Source organism: Pezoporus wallicus, unplaced genomic scaffold (genome assembly GCF_028554395.1).
Source record: "Pezoporus wallicus isolate ANWC-B61680 ecotype Strahan unplaced genomic scaffold, APGP_CSIRO_Pwel_v1 contig_6382, whole genome shotgun sequence".
Lineage (NCBI taxonomy): Eukaryota > Metazoa > Chordata > Aves > Psittaciformes > Psittacidae > Pezoporus > Pezoporus wallicus.
In genome coordinates, this window is record NW_026638015.1 from 2,037,830 (window position 1) to 2,056,133 (window position 18,304).

At 47.0% G+C, this 18,304-nt stretch overlaps 1 protein-coding gene across 4 annotated transcripts in view; it reads right to left on the reverse strand.

Moving 5' to 3' along the window:
• Positions 1–18,304, reverse strand: part of CD82 (CD82 molecule) — a 40,385-nt gene that overhangs the window by 10,602 nt on the left and 11,479 nt on the right. For 2 of the 4 annotated variants that reach the window (XM_057408730.1, XM_057408731.1), the window contains exons 2-4: positions 9,378–9,459; positions 4,300–4,372; positions 841–965 (exon numbers count right to left, since the gene is read on the reverse strand). In XM_057408730.1, the coding sequence (XP_057264713.1) occupies positions 841–965; positions 4,300–4,372; positions 9,378–9,440 (261 nt within the window). In that variant the 5' untranslated portion in view covers positions 9,441–9,459. Of the gene's footprint in view, positions 1–840; positions 966–4,299; positions 4,373–9,377; positions 9,460–11,973; positions 12,085–17,319; positions 17,449–18,304 lie in introns of those variants that run through there. The other 2 variants (XM_057408729.1, XM_057408732.1) reach the window with 2 other exon arrangements.

Consider the following 18,304-nt stretch of genomic DNA (forward strand, 5'->3'; position numbering starts at 1 on the left):
TCTACATATATACTCTGAATAAGCAGGAGTTAAGTAGCAGGCTGAGGTATATGAAGCTAGTGTCATCCCATCCATCACAGACAGGAAAGTCCTACAGACAAACCATGTGAAGAAAGGCCCTAACATACATGACATTCCTAGTGAAGGGAAAATGGCTTTCAACTGAAAGAGGGAGATTTAGATGAGATCTTAGGAAGAAATTCTTCCTTGTGAGGGTGCTGAGGTGCTGGGCCAACATTGGTGTCCAGAGAAGCTGTGGCTACCCCACATCCCTGGCAGCGTTCAAGGCCAGGTTGAACAGGGCTTAGAGCAATCTGGTCCAGTGGAAGGCGTCCCTGCCCATGGCAGGGGGTTGGAACTGGATGAGCTTTAAGGTCCCTTCCAACCCAAACCGTTCTGTGATTCTGTGAAGTCTCCCTTGACTCCTGCACTTTCCATAGAAGCTGAACTTTGCAGCACAGCAGGACACTGTCACTCTTCTCTCTCACTGTCCTTGATACTTGTTCCTTGCATCACTGAACACACAATGCAAACTGGGAAGTTGGGGATGGATGGATGATGAGATGAGGAATAGGGTCACCTCCTCAGCTGGCAATCCTCAAGCCACTGTTTGCACAAAGTGTCAGTGACATCCTCTCTCATTTCACAGAGTTTCAGCTCACCATCAATAATGTCTGAGAAACCCCTGCTGCAGTCTGTTGACCGCTGGAGAATTTACTGTGTGCAAACTAAGACCTAGCATGGGTACCACCCCCAGGAGAGCTGAGCCCCAGCTACAATCCAACAGAGAGTTTGCAGGTATTAAAGGTTGGCTCTAAAACATAGAATGGATTCTCTCACCAGACCCAAGAGACATCGGATTTCATTGACTGCTCCAAGACAGCCCAGGAAGCCCATCAGCATGGTGAGAGCCCCAACACCGATGAGGACGTAAGCACCAATCTTCAGGGAGGGAGATGACATCTCTGTAGGGGCCAGGAGACAGAACAACATTAGCTACTGAATAAAAACTACATCTACCATCACCATATAGAGAACTGCCTCTATCTACTTGTAATAGTCTGTCATCTTCTACCAAGGGACTGCAAAGAGGCATGTTGGACATGGAGACACAAAGCTGCTTCTGGGTGTCTTCTGATGAAGAAAGACTTTCAAAGCCAACCTGCAGGTCTCCATTATCTCAGAGTCTCAGAGCCTGGGAGACTGAAGGTCACTCCAAGCAAATAAACCTTGTCTGGATAAAGCTAATGCTGACTGGACTTTTAACTCCCTCATGAACACACTCCGAGAGAAAGATAAAGCATGTTCTACTCCACAGATACTGCCTATATGCATCAATTCCTTTTGCTACCCATTAAGGAAGTGTTTTTTCAAGTCATAAAAGCCCTTTTTGGTCTGGCTGGTGGCTTTAATGCACTACTCCTTGTTCCAGCCATTCTGGTTTTACTTATCCACTTGCAGTCAGCACATAAACTCTGTGCAGCAAGAGCTACAGCTAGCGTTGAGCATCGATGATGTGACAGCTTACTTGACAAGTCAGTGTTGAATAGCTTGTGGCCAGGCATTCATTGAAGGCTCTTGCAGCACTTGCAAGACCACCTGCAAATAGAGGCTATTCCTCTAGCATCAGAACAGGTATGATGCTCAAATTAGCTGCTTTTACATATCCTCCTTCTATTGTGCCTGCAATAAATGTGCTCTTGAACACTCAAGAGAGGTTTTCAACCAAGTTTAGGTATTATTATTTCAGACATGCTGGTGCTGCCAGTCCTCTCCCTCCACCATTTAGTCTGCAAACAACAAAAGAAACAAGCTTTTACATTTGCATTGGTCAGAGGATTTTTTCTTGCAGGATAGGATTGGTAGGAGCAAGCATTACAGTATGCAAGTTGAAGAGACGCTCTGCCTAGAAATAGTAACCAGAAACCTCATTTATCATTAAGAGACATTCTTATGCCTGCAAACTGAGCAGTGTACGGGAATTCTGGGTGTCCAGTGATTAATGAAAACAATGTTCCTAGAGCTCAGCATTTAGTTTCCTGGACAGAAGTCCCAGAAGAGAAGCTTCCTCCAAGCTCCTGAAATGGGTTGAGAGTAACTGAATCCAGACTAATGCTCTCCCACCTAATAGATTCCTCCCTTCCTTTGTGATACCTGGTGCAAGTCACCAGGTTCCAAGCTGTTTCCCTAGAACATGCTGAGCAGAAGAAAAAGATCAGTTACCAGAAACAATGAACCAGAGCTGTTTGCCACATAGGTCACTTTGGACACTTGAGCCTTGATTCATTTCCAGGCCAGACTCTCCCTGGCTGGACACACGCCACAGAAACCAGGATCCAGCTCCTGCTTCCTCACCTTGGGACTCTTGCTGTGCAGGCTAGATGCTGGCACTGCAAAGCCTTTACTGAAATAGCAGCCTTGCAGAAGTGGCCTTCACAAGACTACACTATTCCCTCTCCTAAAATCTGCTTAGCTACCATACAAGTGTGCCAGCACCTTCAAAATGCTAGCAAGGAGTTGTTCAGTCAACTTAGGAAAGAGAAAAAGGCATTTCCCACTCAAAAACCCTTCAGAGAAGTGGCAGAGGGACCAGAGCCATTGCTCCTTTTCTCAATACATGTCCAATACATCTTGTCTTGCAAGAGAAAGCTCTGCTGGCAGGATGATTCCTGCTCTGGTTGCTGTTGCTCCGTGTTTTACCCTGTGCTGGGCAGGCAGCCAAGCAAGTACAACAGGCTCCCTTGGCAGGGCTGGAGTGCCCTGCTGCAGCGAGCTCCCTCCCTGGTGCCTGGGTTACTAAAGCAGAGGGAAAGAGAGGCAAGGGCTGGGAAAGGAAGCAAGGGGGCAGGGAGAAACAGCTGATACTGGAAATCTCCAGGAAGGAAGCTAAATCCTTCAATGCTCCCTTAGCAGAGATTCTGGGTAAAATAGGAAGAAGCAGAGCCAAGCTGAGGGACTTCTTACTTCCACAAGTGATAGTAACACCCATCAGCCTGAGGAAACAGCTCTGGCTCACTGGTACTAAACATGCCTCAGACTGTGAGGAGTGCTGCAAATAACCAGGCCCTGATAACCTCCTTTTTGGCTGCCTGTATTAGAATCATGCCCCTACTTTATTAACCAACACCCTTTGCTGTGCTTCTTGCCCTTCTAGTATTGCAGGAACAAGCCAGATGCTACAGCACAACAAACAGCAGCAGTATCTGTGTGTATGGCATTTAGTGGGAGTGTTGTTTCCACCCAGCACCTTCCAAAGCCAGGCTGGAGCGTTCAGCAGGACTTGGGGGATAAAACTCTTTACAGTGGAGCTGGGAGTAGGGAAATGAATGCCATTATTGCAGTGTGCAGGCAATCCTCCTGCAGCATCTGACACTGGCGCCAGAGTCAGCAATGCTGGAGGTAGTGGCACTGAATAATCAGACCAGCCAAGCAGAAAAGTTGTTTGATACCCCCTCTAGAACAAAGTCCCAAGGAAGCAGAGCTTGTGAAGGATGCTCATTTGGTGATTAAGCTCCACTTCCAGCTCTGAAAAGCCCAGGCTCTGCTAAGCCAGCTTTGGTTGTTGCAGAAAGCAGACCCTCTGTTAAGACTGAAGTCGATGCACTTGGCTGACTTAGAGAAAGGAAGCAAGCTAGCACCTTGCACCTCCAGCAACACAAACCACTTCTGATGGCCAGGCTAAGCCTCATGAAGCGTGTATAAATCAAGTATGTTTTAGAAGTCAGAGCAGTAAAGACCCGTATCTTCCACACCCCCACACCCCCCCTCGGATCTACATCCTCTCCTGCTTAGGGACAACATACTGCCTACTTTCAATGTACACTAAGCATCAATAAAACCAGGTACTTACTTTCTTTGGAATTTAAAATTGTCAAATTGAAATAGATCATTACAGAAAACAGTGGGAGCACGGGGGGACTCAGAGAAACTACATTAAGGCATTGGACATGATAGTGATAAGAAAGCTGTTGTGGAAACACAGAGCACTCAGCAAAGATAGGATGAAATACTAGCCCTTATGTTTAACATGATGGTTTTGGATCGCTGGGTGAAGAGGCAATGGTCTCAGTCTGCCCCTGGTTTTGAAATCCACAAGACCAGGAGGAATGCTGTGTCTCCAGGGTTGTTCCCTTTCCTTCTTTCCCTGATAGGGTCCCACTGTGCTATACACCATGTTACTGCTCGGGTCACAGACTGTGCATAGAAGTGTTGCTGTCCCTAGATCACGCCATGGTCAAGCACAGCTCCGAACCAGAGTCAATTCAGAAGGAGAAATAAGATGAAGAAAGATGGTCTTACGTAGAACTGCAATGAAACTGGTTTTGTCGGCCAGAATCCATATCCCAAAACCCAGGATCACAGCACCCAGGATCTGAAAGAGTAAGAACAAAACACATTAACTGACTATTTTAGACAAAGAAGATGCAGCAGTCACCATTCTCCATACTTCCAGAGTGAACACAACCATTCTTTTGCTGTTCCCATCCCATCTCCCCCACACTATCCTCCCAGAGTAAACAGGATTAGCATGACTCCAGGAAGAGCACCTCAGCCAACTGCACAGGAGCCCCAGGTGCTGCTTGGCAGTCCTTCACACAGTACTGCAGTAGTACACGATGCTGTACTGGATAACTGTTTGAAACTGCCTGAGGAAGGGCCTCCCTGCTGCTAGAACCTTGTTGTCAGAAGCAGAAGGTAAGCACAATGCTGCTGTGAAGAACTGACAAAGGACAAACACATCTAGCATCTGATTTTAAAGATGTTTTTGGAATACAGAAATCCCTGACCCTATGGGACCAGGCTTCAAGCCAGCTGCCAAAGGATTAGATATCTGGCAGCTGGAACCTTCCCAGGAAGGAAACATGTCTTGTCAGGCTCTGTTTTAACAGTAGAGCTGCAACCCACAAATGCAATAAACCAGCAGCATTCGCTTTGCATGCAGATTCCCTTGAGTGCTCTTCCCATTCCAAAGCCAAGCTTAGGCAGTTTGGCTTGGTCACTACTTTATAGAACAATACCCCAAGCCCCCAGGTCAACATATCTTACCACCAAGAGAGTCAAACACTATGAAACACCAGCCATGGCCTCTGCCTTGCTCACCACAGCCTTATCCAGGGCAAGGATTAATAGAGCAATATGTCCCTGTGAGGATTCAGCTGATTCCAGACATGGAATCGAGAAGGCAAAAGACATACAGTTTTTCCCATATCATTTTGAAGGGGCAATAGAGGGAAAGTGTGCTCTGTTTTAGCTTCTAGGTATCACCATGCCTTATACTACACTGTGAGGTGTTTGCAGGTAGATGACTCCCAAAATAGGATGAGAGCACCATTACACCCATAATAAAGTAACTAAGCTGAGAAGCCTTTAAATCTGTAGGTTTGATAAGGAGCTGAAACATGCGCTGTTCAGCCAACAAGCATCAGCAAAGGCTGGAAATCACTTGTCATGCAAAGACCTAAAACAGACACTGAAGAAACAAGGGAAGGACAAGGAATGCAAGTGAGACGCTTCCAGAGGAAGTGAACTGCAAGCAGCAACTCTTCCATCAGCAGGATTTCAAGACAGAATAAAGTGAAATACTGAATAAACCAACAGGGCTGAAAAGAGATTGCAATTCTATGCTTCACTAGGGAATGTTGGGATATTTGGGAGCCAAAGGAAAAGCCAAACCACCACCTGAATAAAGCTGGCAGAGAGGGTTGTATGAACACACACTGGCTCCACATCTTGAAAGTTTACACTGTGCTTCAGCTCCTCATACAAAGAAGCTTTTCTGAGCAAAGATAAAGCAACAGTCTGAAATAAGCAGCTTCCAAGCTTTCCTAGCTTGGCAGAGGTCAGAACATGTAGATAGCTCTGGGGACAGGAGTAGAAAGTCACCAAGCAAGTTCCCCATCTAGGAAGACGGATGAAGATGACTGATTCAGCTGCAGAAAAGATGTAGCCTTTGTACCCCAGAAAAACATAATAATAACAATAATATTAATGGTAAGGTGGCAGTAACAAGATTTCCCTTGCTCAATCCGCTGATCAAACTAGAAAGGCCCCTTTGCACATGCAATAGATGTGGTGCCTATAAAATCCCTCTCAAGCCTGGTATTGCCAAGAACTGCTGAACTGACAGTTTTGAGGCAGCCTCACACTTCAACTATAGTCTCACTAAAATATTTGTCTTAACAAAGACACAAACCGGGCTGTGTGTGACATCCCTCTTGGCTCGCTGACCCTGAAACGTCACCTAAGTTGTGCTGTTGCTGACAAAACACAGCACAGCTGCCGAGCTGAGTTCCTGGGAAGTTCTTTGTTATGAGGTGCTCAGATTATCCAAGGCCTGTTTTCACTCTGATCTTTGCTCTAGTCCACAACGTGTGTGTTTGCCAGGAGCTGCTGCGGAACACAGTAAAAGGGGAAGGCAGGGAGAAAATGCTGTGCTATTAACCACAGTGTATTTAACTCCTAGCAGGATAGTATCTCTGCTCAGCATCTTCAGGAGCTTGCATAACATGGCAAGGCTGCTTCTGCCACTGGCTTGGCTTTAGAACCCCCATAGAAAGAAATATATTTGCCTTCCACAGGGATTAATTCCTCTGCTCCATTGCTTTAAACTCCCAAAGCAGGGGTTGGATGTTTCCCCTCCACCCTCAGGATGGAGATTTCATCCCTGATTTCAGCAAGACCCTATTCCACAGCCAAGCCAGAAGGATGCAGCTCCCTCAAGGCAGGGCCAGCAGTTTGTCACAGCAGAGCCCAGTGAAGGGAAAGGAAGAGCTAAGCTGTGATAGAGCTGACACCTTTCTGGGGTCCCCAGCCATCCTTCTCTTCACACTCAGACTGCATGAGGCATCATTGAGCCTGGCACAGGGAAAGGCTCTTAAACTCCAGGCTTTGTTTTAGGTAGCAGCGTTCTGTTCCATTTACAGAAGGGTTATGAGTAGGACAGACAGTTATATATTCTAAACAAATAGTTTCCAGAGACTGTTGAACTTGTCTCACAGAACTGTTTTCCCTTTAAGGGGAAGCATCTGCTATGGCCTGTGTCTGCTACCCAAGAAAGTAGAGATGTGTTAAGTTTTAATTAGAGAAACTAAGCTCATACTCCAAGCTTATGGTTTTGCTATCTTTTGCAGCAAGTAGGCAAGCAGTCCATATAACTTTAATCAAAGCAGGTCACACCCTTCCCTGAAGTGAGCCTTCATGTCTGCAAAATACCACCAAGTCCCTGAACTACTTCAGCTACAGCAAGGGACCTCCTCACAGACCTCAGGCTGTGGAAGTGCTATTTCAATGACTGACTGAACTCTAAAAGAGTTCCCAGCATGTTGACTAAAGGCTTAATTCACCAGCTTCAAGCAGGGCTGGAGAACACACTTCAGACAGCAAGGACCGCACAGGATGTGATCACAAAGGCTCAGCTCAAGGTTCAGAGTAGACATGGAGCTCCATCACCAGCATTAATGTTCACATTTGTGCATGCACGCTCCTCACCAAAACTCAGTAGCTCCAGGAAACCAGGATGAGATATAGAAAACCTGCCTGTGTTGGGAGCTCACAGCAACTCAACAGTGGCTGTGCTGCACAGCGGGCTTAGCAAAGCGGTAATGAAAGCAGCTTCTCCCTTTGGTCAGCACAGACTTCCTCACACTCCACCTTAAAACTCTTAACTCTACAGGACCAGCTCAGTGCATCAGATGAGCCTTCCCCAAGAGGGACAGGGGCTGGCTGCTACACCAGAGGAGCTGGTTTGGAGCAGGGTGTGCACAGAACAAAGAAGAGCTGCTTCCCATCACTTCCAATCCAGACAGGAGTGCTCAAGCCTCCCCAGGACCCAGAGAGGGATTCAGTGCCTGGACCCAGGCTCAGGGATAAAGGAAGATTAGACAGTGCCTAGGCACCGGGCTTCAGCAAAACCCAAACACTGCCTTAACCAGTGTCTCCTGAGAAGCAGAGCTGCATTTAAGTTGCACCTTAAGTTGCATCATATGCTGCTTAAAAAGTATCACCTCTTCAAAAGAAGAGATAGCCTGGATGTTAATGCATTCAGAGGAGTCCTGCACTAGTAGGAAGACAAGTCTGGACCCAGCTGGATTTTTCCTACCCTTAAAGTGAACCAAATCATATTCCAAAAGATCTAGTGGCACTTGTAAAACTTCTCCTCTCCCTTTCCTACCAAGAGCCTTCCCCATGGATGCTTTGAGCACCCCTGACTTTCAGCCCTTAGACCAGGCTAACTACTCTTAGGATGGAAGCAAGAAGCAGAGGAAAGAGCCAGCAAGGCAAGCCAAGAGAAACCAGATCCAGATGTGCTTCAGGCTCAAACCCATGTGCCAGCAGCACAGAGCAGCCACGCAGGAAGCAAGAGTAAAGCTCTCTGCAGGGACAGAGACCAGAAAGCAGTACTCACCTTGCCGTGCTCCATTTCCCTCCCTCCCTGCCCAGCCCACCCTTCCCCTTACATGCTCCACAAAGAATAACATCAGACAGGTCCTTTTCTTGCCAGCATGTGGAAGGCTGAAACCTTATGCTTCCCACTACACCATGCCACTGCAGGAGGGCAGCACCAACAGCATCCCCATGGCACACAATATCCAAGCTTCACAAAAGGATGCATGCAAGGGGGTGTGTGGCTCTCCCAGACCCACTCTGATCCAAAGAAGAGCTTACCTTTTGCTAAGCCTTACACTTGAAAGTAACTGCACCCAGTGGGCTGCTTCATTTCCCCAGGCAAACCTCCCCCAGTGTTCCCCATTTCCCAATTCTATTTCAAACAGGGGACTTGGACTAATTCATCTTGTTAAAAACCAAAACCAGCCGCTGGGACTCAAACAAAATTAGAGTTGTTCTTTGAAGCCTGCCTGGCCTATTTAGGAGGTCACTGCCATTACTTGGCAGGTTTTGTACTTTGCTGCTCAGGGGCAGCTCAGCTGCTGCTCCAGATGTGGCAGAGAAAGTAGTTACAAGTACTGTCCTTCCAGAACAGACCCATAGCTCCTGTTTTCCCTTCCCATTCCTCCCTTCCATAGGAAAGGAGCTATGTGGATTGGAGACAGCAAGTGGGTACTGGCAGCAGAACATACCTGGGAGCCACACAGCAGCTCTGATGACCTGCAGCTTCAGGGATTCCCTCCCTCCTTCCAAAACTGACCATTTTATTTAATGAACACACTGGGCCAACATCCAGAAACAAACAGCTTTCCAGCTTACTTTAGTACAGGCCTTCCTTTCTACTCTGCAGATGCCCATGATACTTATGAGGAAGAGGAGATTGAAGAGGAAGATGCCCATGATACTTACAAGGAAGAGGAGACTGGAGAGGAAGATGCCCATGATATTTACAAGAGGAGGAGACTAAGGAGGAAGATGCCCATGATACTTACAAGGAAGAGAAGATTGAAGAGGAAGAGGAAGTACTTGGTGACTTTCAGGCAGCCAGACCCCATCTTCTTTCACTTATAAGACCTAAGGGGAAAGCAAACAGACAACCAGTTATGTTAGTGACAGGTCATCCAGGCAATTTCAGAGCAGCACCCTTACCCTGTGCAGAGCTCTGGATCATCTGGTAGAGCTCAGAGCAGATACACAGAATGCATGTGCTCCATAGACTACCTCAGTTGCCTTCTCAGAGCAGCAAAACAGGACATCACCATCACTACAAAGAGCCACTGCTGCCAATACCTCCTGGAGAGTGACAGAGGACTATAGGCAGTTACAGAAGACATGTAATCACAAATAACACTGGTAATTCCATCACCATTTATACAGACTTTGCATTAATAGTATCAACCCAAAGCATCACCTCTAACTACTACTCCCAGCAGAGAAAGGGGATGCACATATCTGAGGAAGGAACTCACAAGGCTAGCTCCCTTCCCCAAATAATCTCATCACCTCATGACTCCTAAGCAACTGAAAGGACAGTAAAGAGCAAGGCCAAGGGGTCAAATTGGAAGGCAGCACTATGTCAAGCTTCCCGAATGCAACTTGGCACCTGATGCTTTGACAACACATGAGGACCAGCGAGTCAACTCCACAGTTACATACAACCAATTCTGCTGCAGGATCAAGACAGGCAGGATTTCAACAAGTCTCAGTTTCCAAAGCCAGCCCCACAAGTTGGAGGCAGTGTGGGAGCACCGATAAGACAGGATGCTGGTTTTAGTTTGTTGGTACCGGCCACACAAACTACACATCCATGGGGTGGCTAGCACACAACACAATGAAGGCAAGAGACCAACTTCAGTGCAGTTCTTCACCATAGAGAGAAGGTATTTTACTATATCAGAAGTTAACTCTGCTTGATTACCATGGCTGAAGCCTATGTAAAGCATGAGAAGAGATGACAAGGTTGCTTTCAACACTGCAAGTTAGGCAGCTTATCAGGAATGGATATGAGGTCTTCATGCTATAAGACCCAGGGAATAAATGGATCTCTATTATTGCAAGCTACTTCCATTCCCACTTGTCTGACAGCAAAGAGCTCAGATGCTAGAAAACAGTCCCACAGATCATCTTCGCTAGTGCAGTGAGCCTCCTCCTGGGGAAGCAGCACAACCAAGTGACACATGAGGACTGGTGGGAGAACATCTCAGAGGTCAGCTTTCCTGCCTGCCTCTCCTTCCTGCCCTGTGCTCAGTGAGATTTCCTGCAGAGGCAATGAAGATGTTTTAGGTTCCTTAAAATTTGCTCTAACAAGTTCTTTGCTCAAAATAGACCATGCTGATTTAAGAAGCATCAGCCAAAGGAAGAGCAATGCTAGGCTGGGGTCACCAGTGTGGCTTGGGAGGAGCCAGTCCCAACAGAGAGCAACGTCAGCAGGGTTCCCTGCTGCCAGCCTGGGTGCACCGAGGGTCACTGGAGCCTAGTATGCTCTTTTGTTTCAATCAAAGGCTTTTGCTTAATCCTATTAAATATTTAGGTTAACTCTAGAGCTAAACTGGTCCGTGGGCATTCTAGCCTTCCTACAAAGCAATGGTCACCCCCCAACTACCACAAGAGAGCGTGAGTTTGAACTCTGCGGCTGAAGAAAACAGTGCTCTGGCTTCAAGGGATGCCATAGCTAGAAGCTGTGCTAAGCCCATTGCTGCACCACAAGGTGCTACTGAGATGGGCAAGCAGCACAAGAAACAGTCTTAGCCAGCTGAGCTCTTAAAAATCCCATGATATATCAACATATATTGCATCTAGGGAGCTCTTACTGCACACTTGGGTTAGCACCATCTCAGTCACTTCTATTCAGTGAACTCCTCAGGTCTGAGTCCATATAGCAGCACTCAAAACTAGGTCCTTCATATTAGCCAGGGAAAGCTCCTGTAATGGTTTCTGGTCCATACTTGCACCAATTATCAAACTACAGCATTCCCATTCCAATGCAGCCATTGGCTATGAGCTGGCTCTGTTCCAGCAGAGATGCACTGTATGACAGATGCATCATTACCAACCTATAAGCAAGTGAAGTCTCTCTGTTAGCAGATTTTCTCCTTTGGTTAGGGACAGCAAGTTTATTCAACAAGCCTTGCTCATTTTAGAGCAGTTCTGCTACAGTTAATGTGCCAGTCTGCTGTCACAGAAGAGCTGTAACCCAAAGACTACCATACCCTTTAATGGTATCTCAGAAGAGGGGTGAGTATTTAAGGAGAGCACTAATGTTGCTTCCTTAAAACCCTGTGCTCCCTCCTTTCCTTTGTAAGAGGAATGTTCTCTCAGGCTGTTAATCCTGGCAGGCACCAACACCTAAAGACTGCACTTGGGAGAGGATAATGAAGTTTCCCCATCCAGCTGGCTTGCTTACTGGCTTCACCATAAACACATCTCCTCTTAATAGCATCGCAAACTGGAGCCTGGCAGTCTAACCAGAACATTGAGGCAGCCAGGTCCCCAGGCAATGATGTCTGTCTGTTGTGGGGGATACAAGCATTTTCCTACTCTTCAACATAGCCAAAAACTAAGTCATGCACAAGGCACTGGACTTCTTACCTTAAGAAGTCTGGTCCCTGGTGTAATCCTCTTTATTTTCAAGCTGGAGATGCAACTCCCAGTAGCTGCTGATTTGCTTCCTAGCACTAAACAGCCATGTGCTGCCTGTTTCCAACTCTGTCCACACTACTTTGATGAGTTAGGAAAGCAGAGATTTGCAGAGCTGTTAGGATCTTTACAAGAGTTATCTAAGATAATTAAGTCATCAAACAAATTGAGAAGAGCTGGTGTGGAAGAAGACCTGCCTGAGGCGACAGATTGCTTTCAGGGCTCTTCTAGCTATTTGTTAAAGGCAGACTATCTTAAATGTTTATTAAAGAAAACAACCTCAAACTGTGTGTTACAGCATTACACGCTGTTCTTTTCTTGCCACAAGGAGATATAACTCTTTCATAGCTCTTAGCAATAAAGTAATTCAAAGTATAGGTTTCAAGCCAAAAGAAAACCAGGTTTTTAGGGGTTTGCTTTGAGTTTTTGAGATCGTTTAGATATCCACATAAAAAAATGTATGAGATCTTCCAATTCTTCTGCTATCCTTAAGAAATTAAACTTACTTTTGTTCACTACGCTAATGAAAATCCTTTTCAGATTAGACATAAGGAGGTTCAGGTTAGATATAAAGAAGAAGTTCTTTACTGTGAGGGTGAGGAGGCACTGGAACAGGTTACCCAAAGAAGTGGTAAATGCTCCATCCCTGGCAGTGTTCAAGGCCAGGCTGGACAGGGCTTGGAGCAACCTGCTCTAGTGGAAGGTGCCCCTGCCCATGGTAGGGGGTTGGAACTGGATGAGCTTTAAGGCCCCGTCCAATCCAAACCACCCTATGATTCTAAAACCCTTCCTTCTGATGTTGCACAAGCAGTCACAAAACATACAGTAGAAGGAGCAGCTCAACCAAATATGAGATGGGTCAGGTTTGGAAGCAGATGAGCTTGGAGTTACCACTGAAGGGCATATCCACAGCCAATTGGCGGTGTAGGGCTGACTTCAGTACAGAGTCTTGCCTGCCTGTCTGGCAGTCGCCATTTACCTTTTGAAGCTGGTCAACTTTAAGCCTGCAGCAATGCACATAAAGGTTTCATACATGAAGTCTGCAACTGTTTGTTTCCTCCTCTCCCTCTCCACCCCAGCTGCTCTGGCCACTCGAGTTTTCCTTCCCAAGAAGCCGCACCTACTCTTTTCAACAGTCCTGCCATATGCCTCCAAGTTTTCCCTGTCATTCTCCACATTGATGCCAACTCTGCAGAGGATTTCATAAGAGACTGTACTGTCAGCTTGCAGAGGGGCGTTTCTCCCACCCTCTCATTTCCCAGCCTGTAAAGATATGCAGGATTATTTATGCTTATCTATCAGATTGCTGCTTTGAGGCATCACTGCCATAAAAACTTGGTGGCCAACACAGCCTGGTCAGCTTCAATGTAGTTGACTATTAGTCTTTCTTAGACCACCTTCAACACCTGAACTTGAAGGAAGAACTAACTCCAGAAGGCATCAAGTGATCCAGGACCCCAGCATTTCCTAGGGGGGAGAAATGGGACAACTCCACACAGGCTAAACCAGCATCAGGGGATGGCTTCCTGCCCATTCCATCACCTCCATCTCTCAGGCCTGATGTCTTTCCAGCAACAGTGATGACAGCAACACTGGTATATGGAGCACAAAATCCAGGACGTGTCCGAGGAGAGGCAGACAGAGGCCGGCTTTGTTAGAGACAGCAGAGGAGTCCCATCACAGCTCAGAGATTAGCTTATTTTGTCACAGCCACCCTCCTGCAGAAGGTGACTGCAGTGAAGGACAGGCAGTATGGGGAGAGCTAAACACCTCTGCCTCCCACCAGCCAGCAGCACAGGAGCACTCATGCAGAGATGTTACAACCACAGCAGTCAAGGGGCAGAGAGGGTAAGTTAATTGATAATCACAATCCTGCTCTCTTGAACTGCATTCTCTTGGAGTCTGCATCCAGCTCTAGGGCAACAACACAAGAGGGATGTGGAGCTGATGGAGCGAGTCCAGAGGAGGCCACGGAGATGCTGCGAGGGCTGGAGCACCTCTGCTCTGGAGCCAGGCTGAGAGAGCTGGGCTGGGGCAGCCTGGAGAAGAGAAGGCTCCTGAAAGGGAGACCTTAGAGCAGCTCCAGTGCCTAAAGGGGCTACAGGAAACCTGGAGAGGGGCCTGGGACAAGGGCCTCTAGGGACGGGACAAGGGGAATGGCTTTAAACTGGAAGAAGGCAGATTTATATTAGACATTAGGCAGAAGCTCTTCCCTGTGAGGGTGCTGAGGCACTGGCACAGGGTGCCCAGAGAAGCTGTGGCTGCCCCATCCCTGGCAGTGTTCAAGGCCAGGTTGGACACAGGGGCTTGGAGCAAGCTGCTCTAGTGGAAGGTATCCCTGCCCATGGCAGGGGTTGGAACTGGGTGAGCTTTAAGGTCCCTTCCACCCCAAATCAGTCTGGGATCTTACGGATTAGATCCTGCACTTCCTCCACCCAGCCAGCACTGCATACTTGGTGCTTGCTGAAGTTTATGACTCTTGGCTCAGGCCAGCACTGTACATGCCTGTGCCATGCAGCTCTGCTGGTAAGAGCTCAGCCTTCCTCCGCAGTACCGCCCTCGCTCTTGCGGTGCAGGTTTCTTCCTGACGAGTCCTGGCAGCTGAAGCACCTCAGCTGCCAACTTATTGTACAGCACAAATAAGGGGCTCATTTACAAGAGCAGTGAAAGCGCAGCAGACAAGCAGGAACAGCCTCAGCACAAACCACAGGAGCTCAGTGTGGAAATCACCGTCCTGGGACATTCACAGCCAAGCGCAAAGGTCCCACAAACCCTCAAGGGGAGCACAAGAGCAATGAGCTCTGAAGGTCAGCCCTGGTGCTCCAAGTAAAAGAGGGTTCACATCTGAATGCATCTACATAGCCTGGAAGATGCTGTCCTCTCTTCCCCAGGCCCTCTTCCGTAAGGAAAGGAAATGGGTTACAAAGAAGCTGCGGGTTGCTTCCTATGTACTTTGGCTGGTTGCTCCCTACCACCAGCCCTCAAGCTCTAACGCCAGAGCATGTAAAACAAAGGCAGATCCTACAGTATGTGCTTGTACTAGCATTACCAAGCTAAGATGAGGTCAAACCAGCACCAGAACTGTGTTTTTCCAGTTCCTTTTGCCCCCACAAACACCTTGAATGCCCTCTATGGCTGCATACCAGCTCATTTCCGCTATTCCTCTTGCTGAAGGGGAAACTTCCAACTGGACAGCTACAAAGAATTGTGAACTAGGGTTCTGCACACTAATTTGCACGAGGTTAAGGCCATTCTGAAGGTTAGTGCAGTTATGTCCTGGTTTTGGCTGGGATAGAGTTAGTTTTCTTCCTACCACAATAGGTTACTTTTTGCAGTATTATCCCAATCCAAAAACCAGAACCAGATCAGCCATAGCTGACCTGAGCTTAGAGACTCAGAGAAGCCAGCTGGGGATCAGAAATTGCTCACTTGATGCTTACTTCTCCTTCCAGCTCCAAGCCATACACCTGCAGGGTAGGGACAGCCTAGAAAGACATGATCTTTAATGTCAGGGGTGGAAACAGATCATATTTTGTTGGGTTCTAAGCCCTTGCACCACAAAGCCCAGCTGCTGGGAACGCTTCTCTACCCATGCACATGAAGAACAAGCACTTGGCAATCAGAGTGATGAGACAGGACAGCTTCCCACAACAGTACTAGTTAATGAACAACCAGAAAGTTACTGAGTCTCCTGTTAACAGCACGGCTCTCAGGGCAGAGACTACAAGTTACAGCCACATTAACATACAAAGACTATGCTAAGGAGTTCATCCTGTTGACATTAATACTCAAAGGCATTGGACTCTTAGTACACCTGGGAAGTACATCTTGTCTCTGGTAAGTAAATAACCACAGAGCTAATGAAAGACTCAGGTCTGAATTCACTGAACTTTCCGTTAAAGCTCCACTGAGATAATACCAGTGGTGTAATGACCTTGAAAAGACAAACAAGATCATGTTTGTTGTGGGGATTTTCCAATCAGCATCTCTTCAAAAGTTACAATGGAGGCATTGAGGGGGAAGCTGGATCCTAAATAATAAGGCTGCTGGTTAGGGTTACCCTCTGAAACAGGCCACACTTGCAGACGCAGTGATTTCTTATATATATTCATGTATATATGTGTGTGTGTGTGCATGTCACTGATTCAGGTACAGTTTCTTTTTGAAGGGAAGTGTCAAGGCAAGGTAAAAAACTTATTTGTGCATTTTCCTGGAAACAGGAAAGAAAAGAAGGTGCTCAGAACAGGCTATCTCTTATTCCATCTACTCTAGAGATAGCTGGTTCTTATCTTACATAGACGCAATTGCCTTCAAGCTAAAGGAGATGGTTTTGAGTGCTAAGCGCAGAGATAGCAGTACAGCTACATCAGTTTGCAAACCACAACACAGTACTTGTCAACAAACCTTGATGTGCCATGGAGTACAGCTATAGTGACACCCCAACGTTAGCATCTACAAGATGCAAGCTCAAGAATGCACATTTGCTATCTTTAGAGTAAGGGGAGCAGACTTGCAGCAAGGCATCATTCGGCAGCAAGTACTGCAGAAACACCATAGGAAAGACTAAGATTTCTCAAGGAACTAGGTAAGCTTCTGATAAAACTCATCAACTCACAGTGCAAGGGTAGATTTATTCCTGGTGCACCTGGTAAGACATGAAGCTTTTCTATTTGACTCCTGCTCTTAGTATACTGTTGTGTGAAGAACCTGAAAGCAACAGTGTCATCTGGTGAGATGCTAGATTAGAAAGTACCCATAGGACTGTCTACAATGGAAAAGGGGTTTCAGCATGTTTTACCACAGCAACCACATTTTGTCCAATTGGAAATACACCTTAGAAGCATATTTCTGATGCTTGAGGGGAAGTGATTAGGTATTTATAAACCACTATCCTACTGTTGAAAAGAAACCAACTCACTGTTCAGCATCAAAGAGCAGCATGGCTTTTGGAAGGGCCTGTTGCCATCTCTATATTTGCAATCAGAAGAACATCTGGACTTCACACTTCAGTTTGGAAGCCAACATTTAAGTAGGTCTTCAGTCCTTACCACTGGCTAACTGAGAAAGTCCTTGGCTGCTTTCAGTCTGTACACTCATACTTGCACAGCACGACAGCATTGCAGGACAGTATTTCTCCCCTTTAAGCAATTCTTTCCATGCAGCAAGACCAGAGATACAGCTCTGCCAACAGAAAACCCAGGAAAAAAAAAAAAAACACAAGCACCCCACAACCTATCCCAGAGCCATTTGTGTCTCCTCTCCCCCTAAAGAAAAACAAAACCACAAAACACAACTTACCAGAAGCAGCAGACAGAAGAGCCAAAAGTACAGCTTAGTGGACTTTTTGTCTTTTGGATTACCACGTACTACGAGAATGTTATTTGTGCAGGTAGGGACCAGAAGGAAGTCTCCACACTGCCTAAAAAGAGCACCCAGCTCAGTAAAAATGCATAGTTTTCACAAAACTGGTTGGGCAACTCTTGTCACTTGACTACGCTGGCTCTTTAATGGCTCCAAAAATGAGACTGGTTCAGCTTTGTTTTCTGCTCTTGGAGCTGCTGGGCTGTAAACATAACCTCTGAGATGGATTCCTCCCCGCCTGTGTGTCAAAGGCAGTCCCCAGCACCTCCCCATGGAGGAGCAAAGCCCATGAGGCAGGACCTGCACCTCAAACTGCAGCACGGTGGCCAGCACAGACTAGCAGCACCCTGCTTGCACTCATACAGGCTTCTCTGCAGTGAGCAGAGGATGCTACTAAGCCTTTGCCACTGCTATCAGACTCATCAGCCTGGAAATCACAGTACAAGTACATGCGCAGGATGGGCTCCCAAGCCGCTCATGCAAGCAATGCCTTGGAGGTCAACAAATCTCCCCCAAGCAGTTGTGTAATAACCCTCCCAATGCCACTTGGCTTGGAGATACCTTCCCAAGAGCCAGCATCCTTCCCCCACTGCCAAAGCACCCAAAGGTTATCACAATCCAGGCAGGCAGGAAGCCTTAACACAAGGGGGTTTTCCATCTTATGAGACAGCACCAGAGTTTGCCAGACTGAGGCAGGAACCAGGTAGTATAACTGACTTTTATCTTTTCCATCTCCTCCTCCCAGAAGATACCAGAGATCAAGGTCGAGGAATTTCACCTGCAACGTTCCCTTTCAAAACAAACTGGTTTTCATTTCATTTTCTCAGATGCTAAGCACATAACCAGTGGGCGTTCAGATTCATCACGCCCGTGCCAAATGTGTTTCTGAAAGTCACAGCATCTGCCTGAACTGGGAAATGAC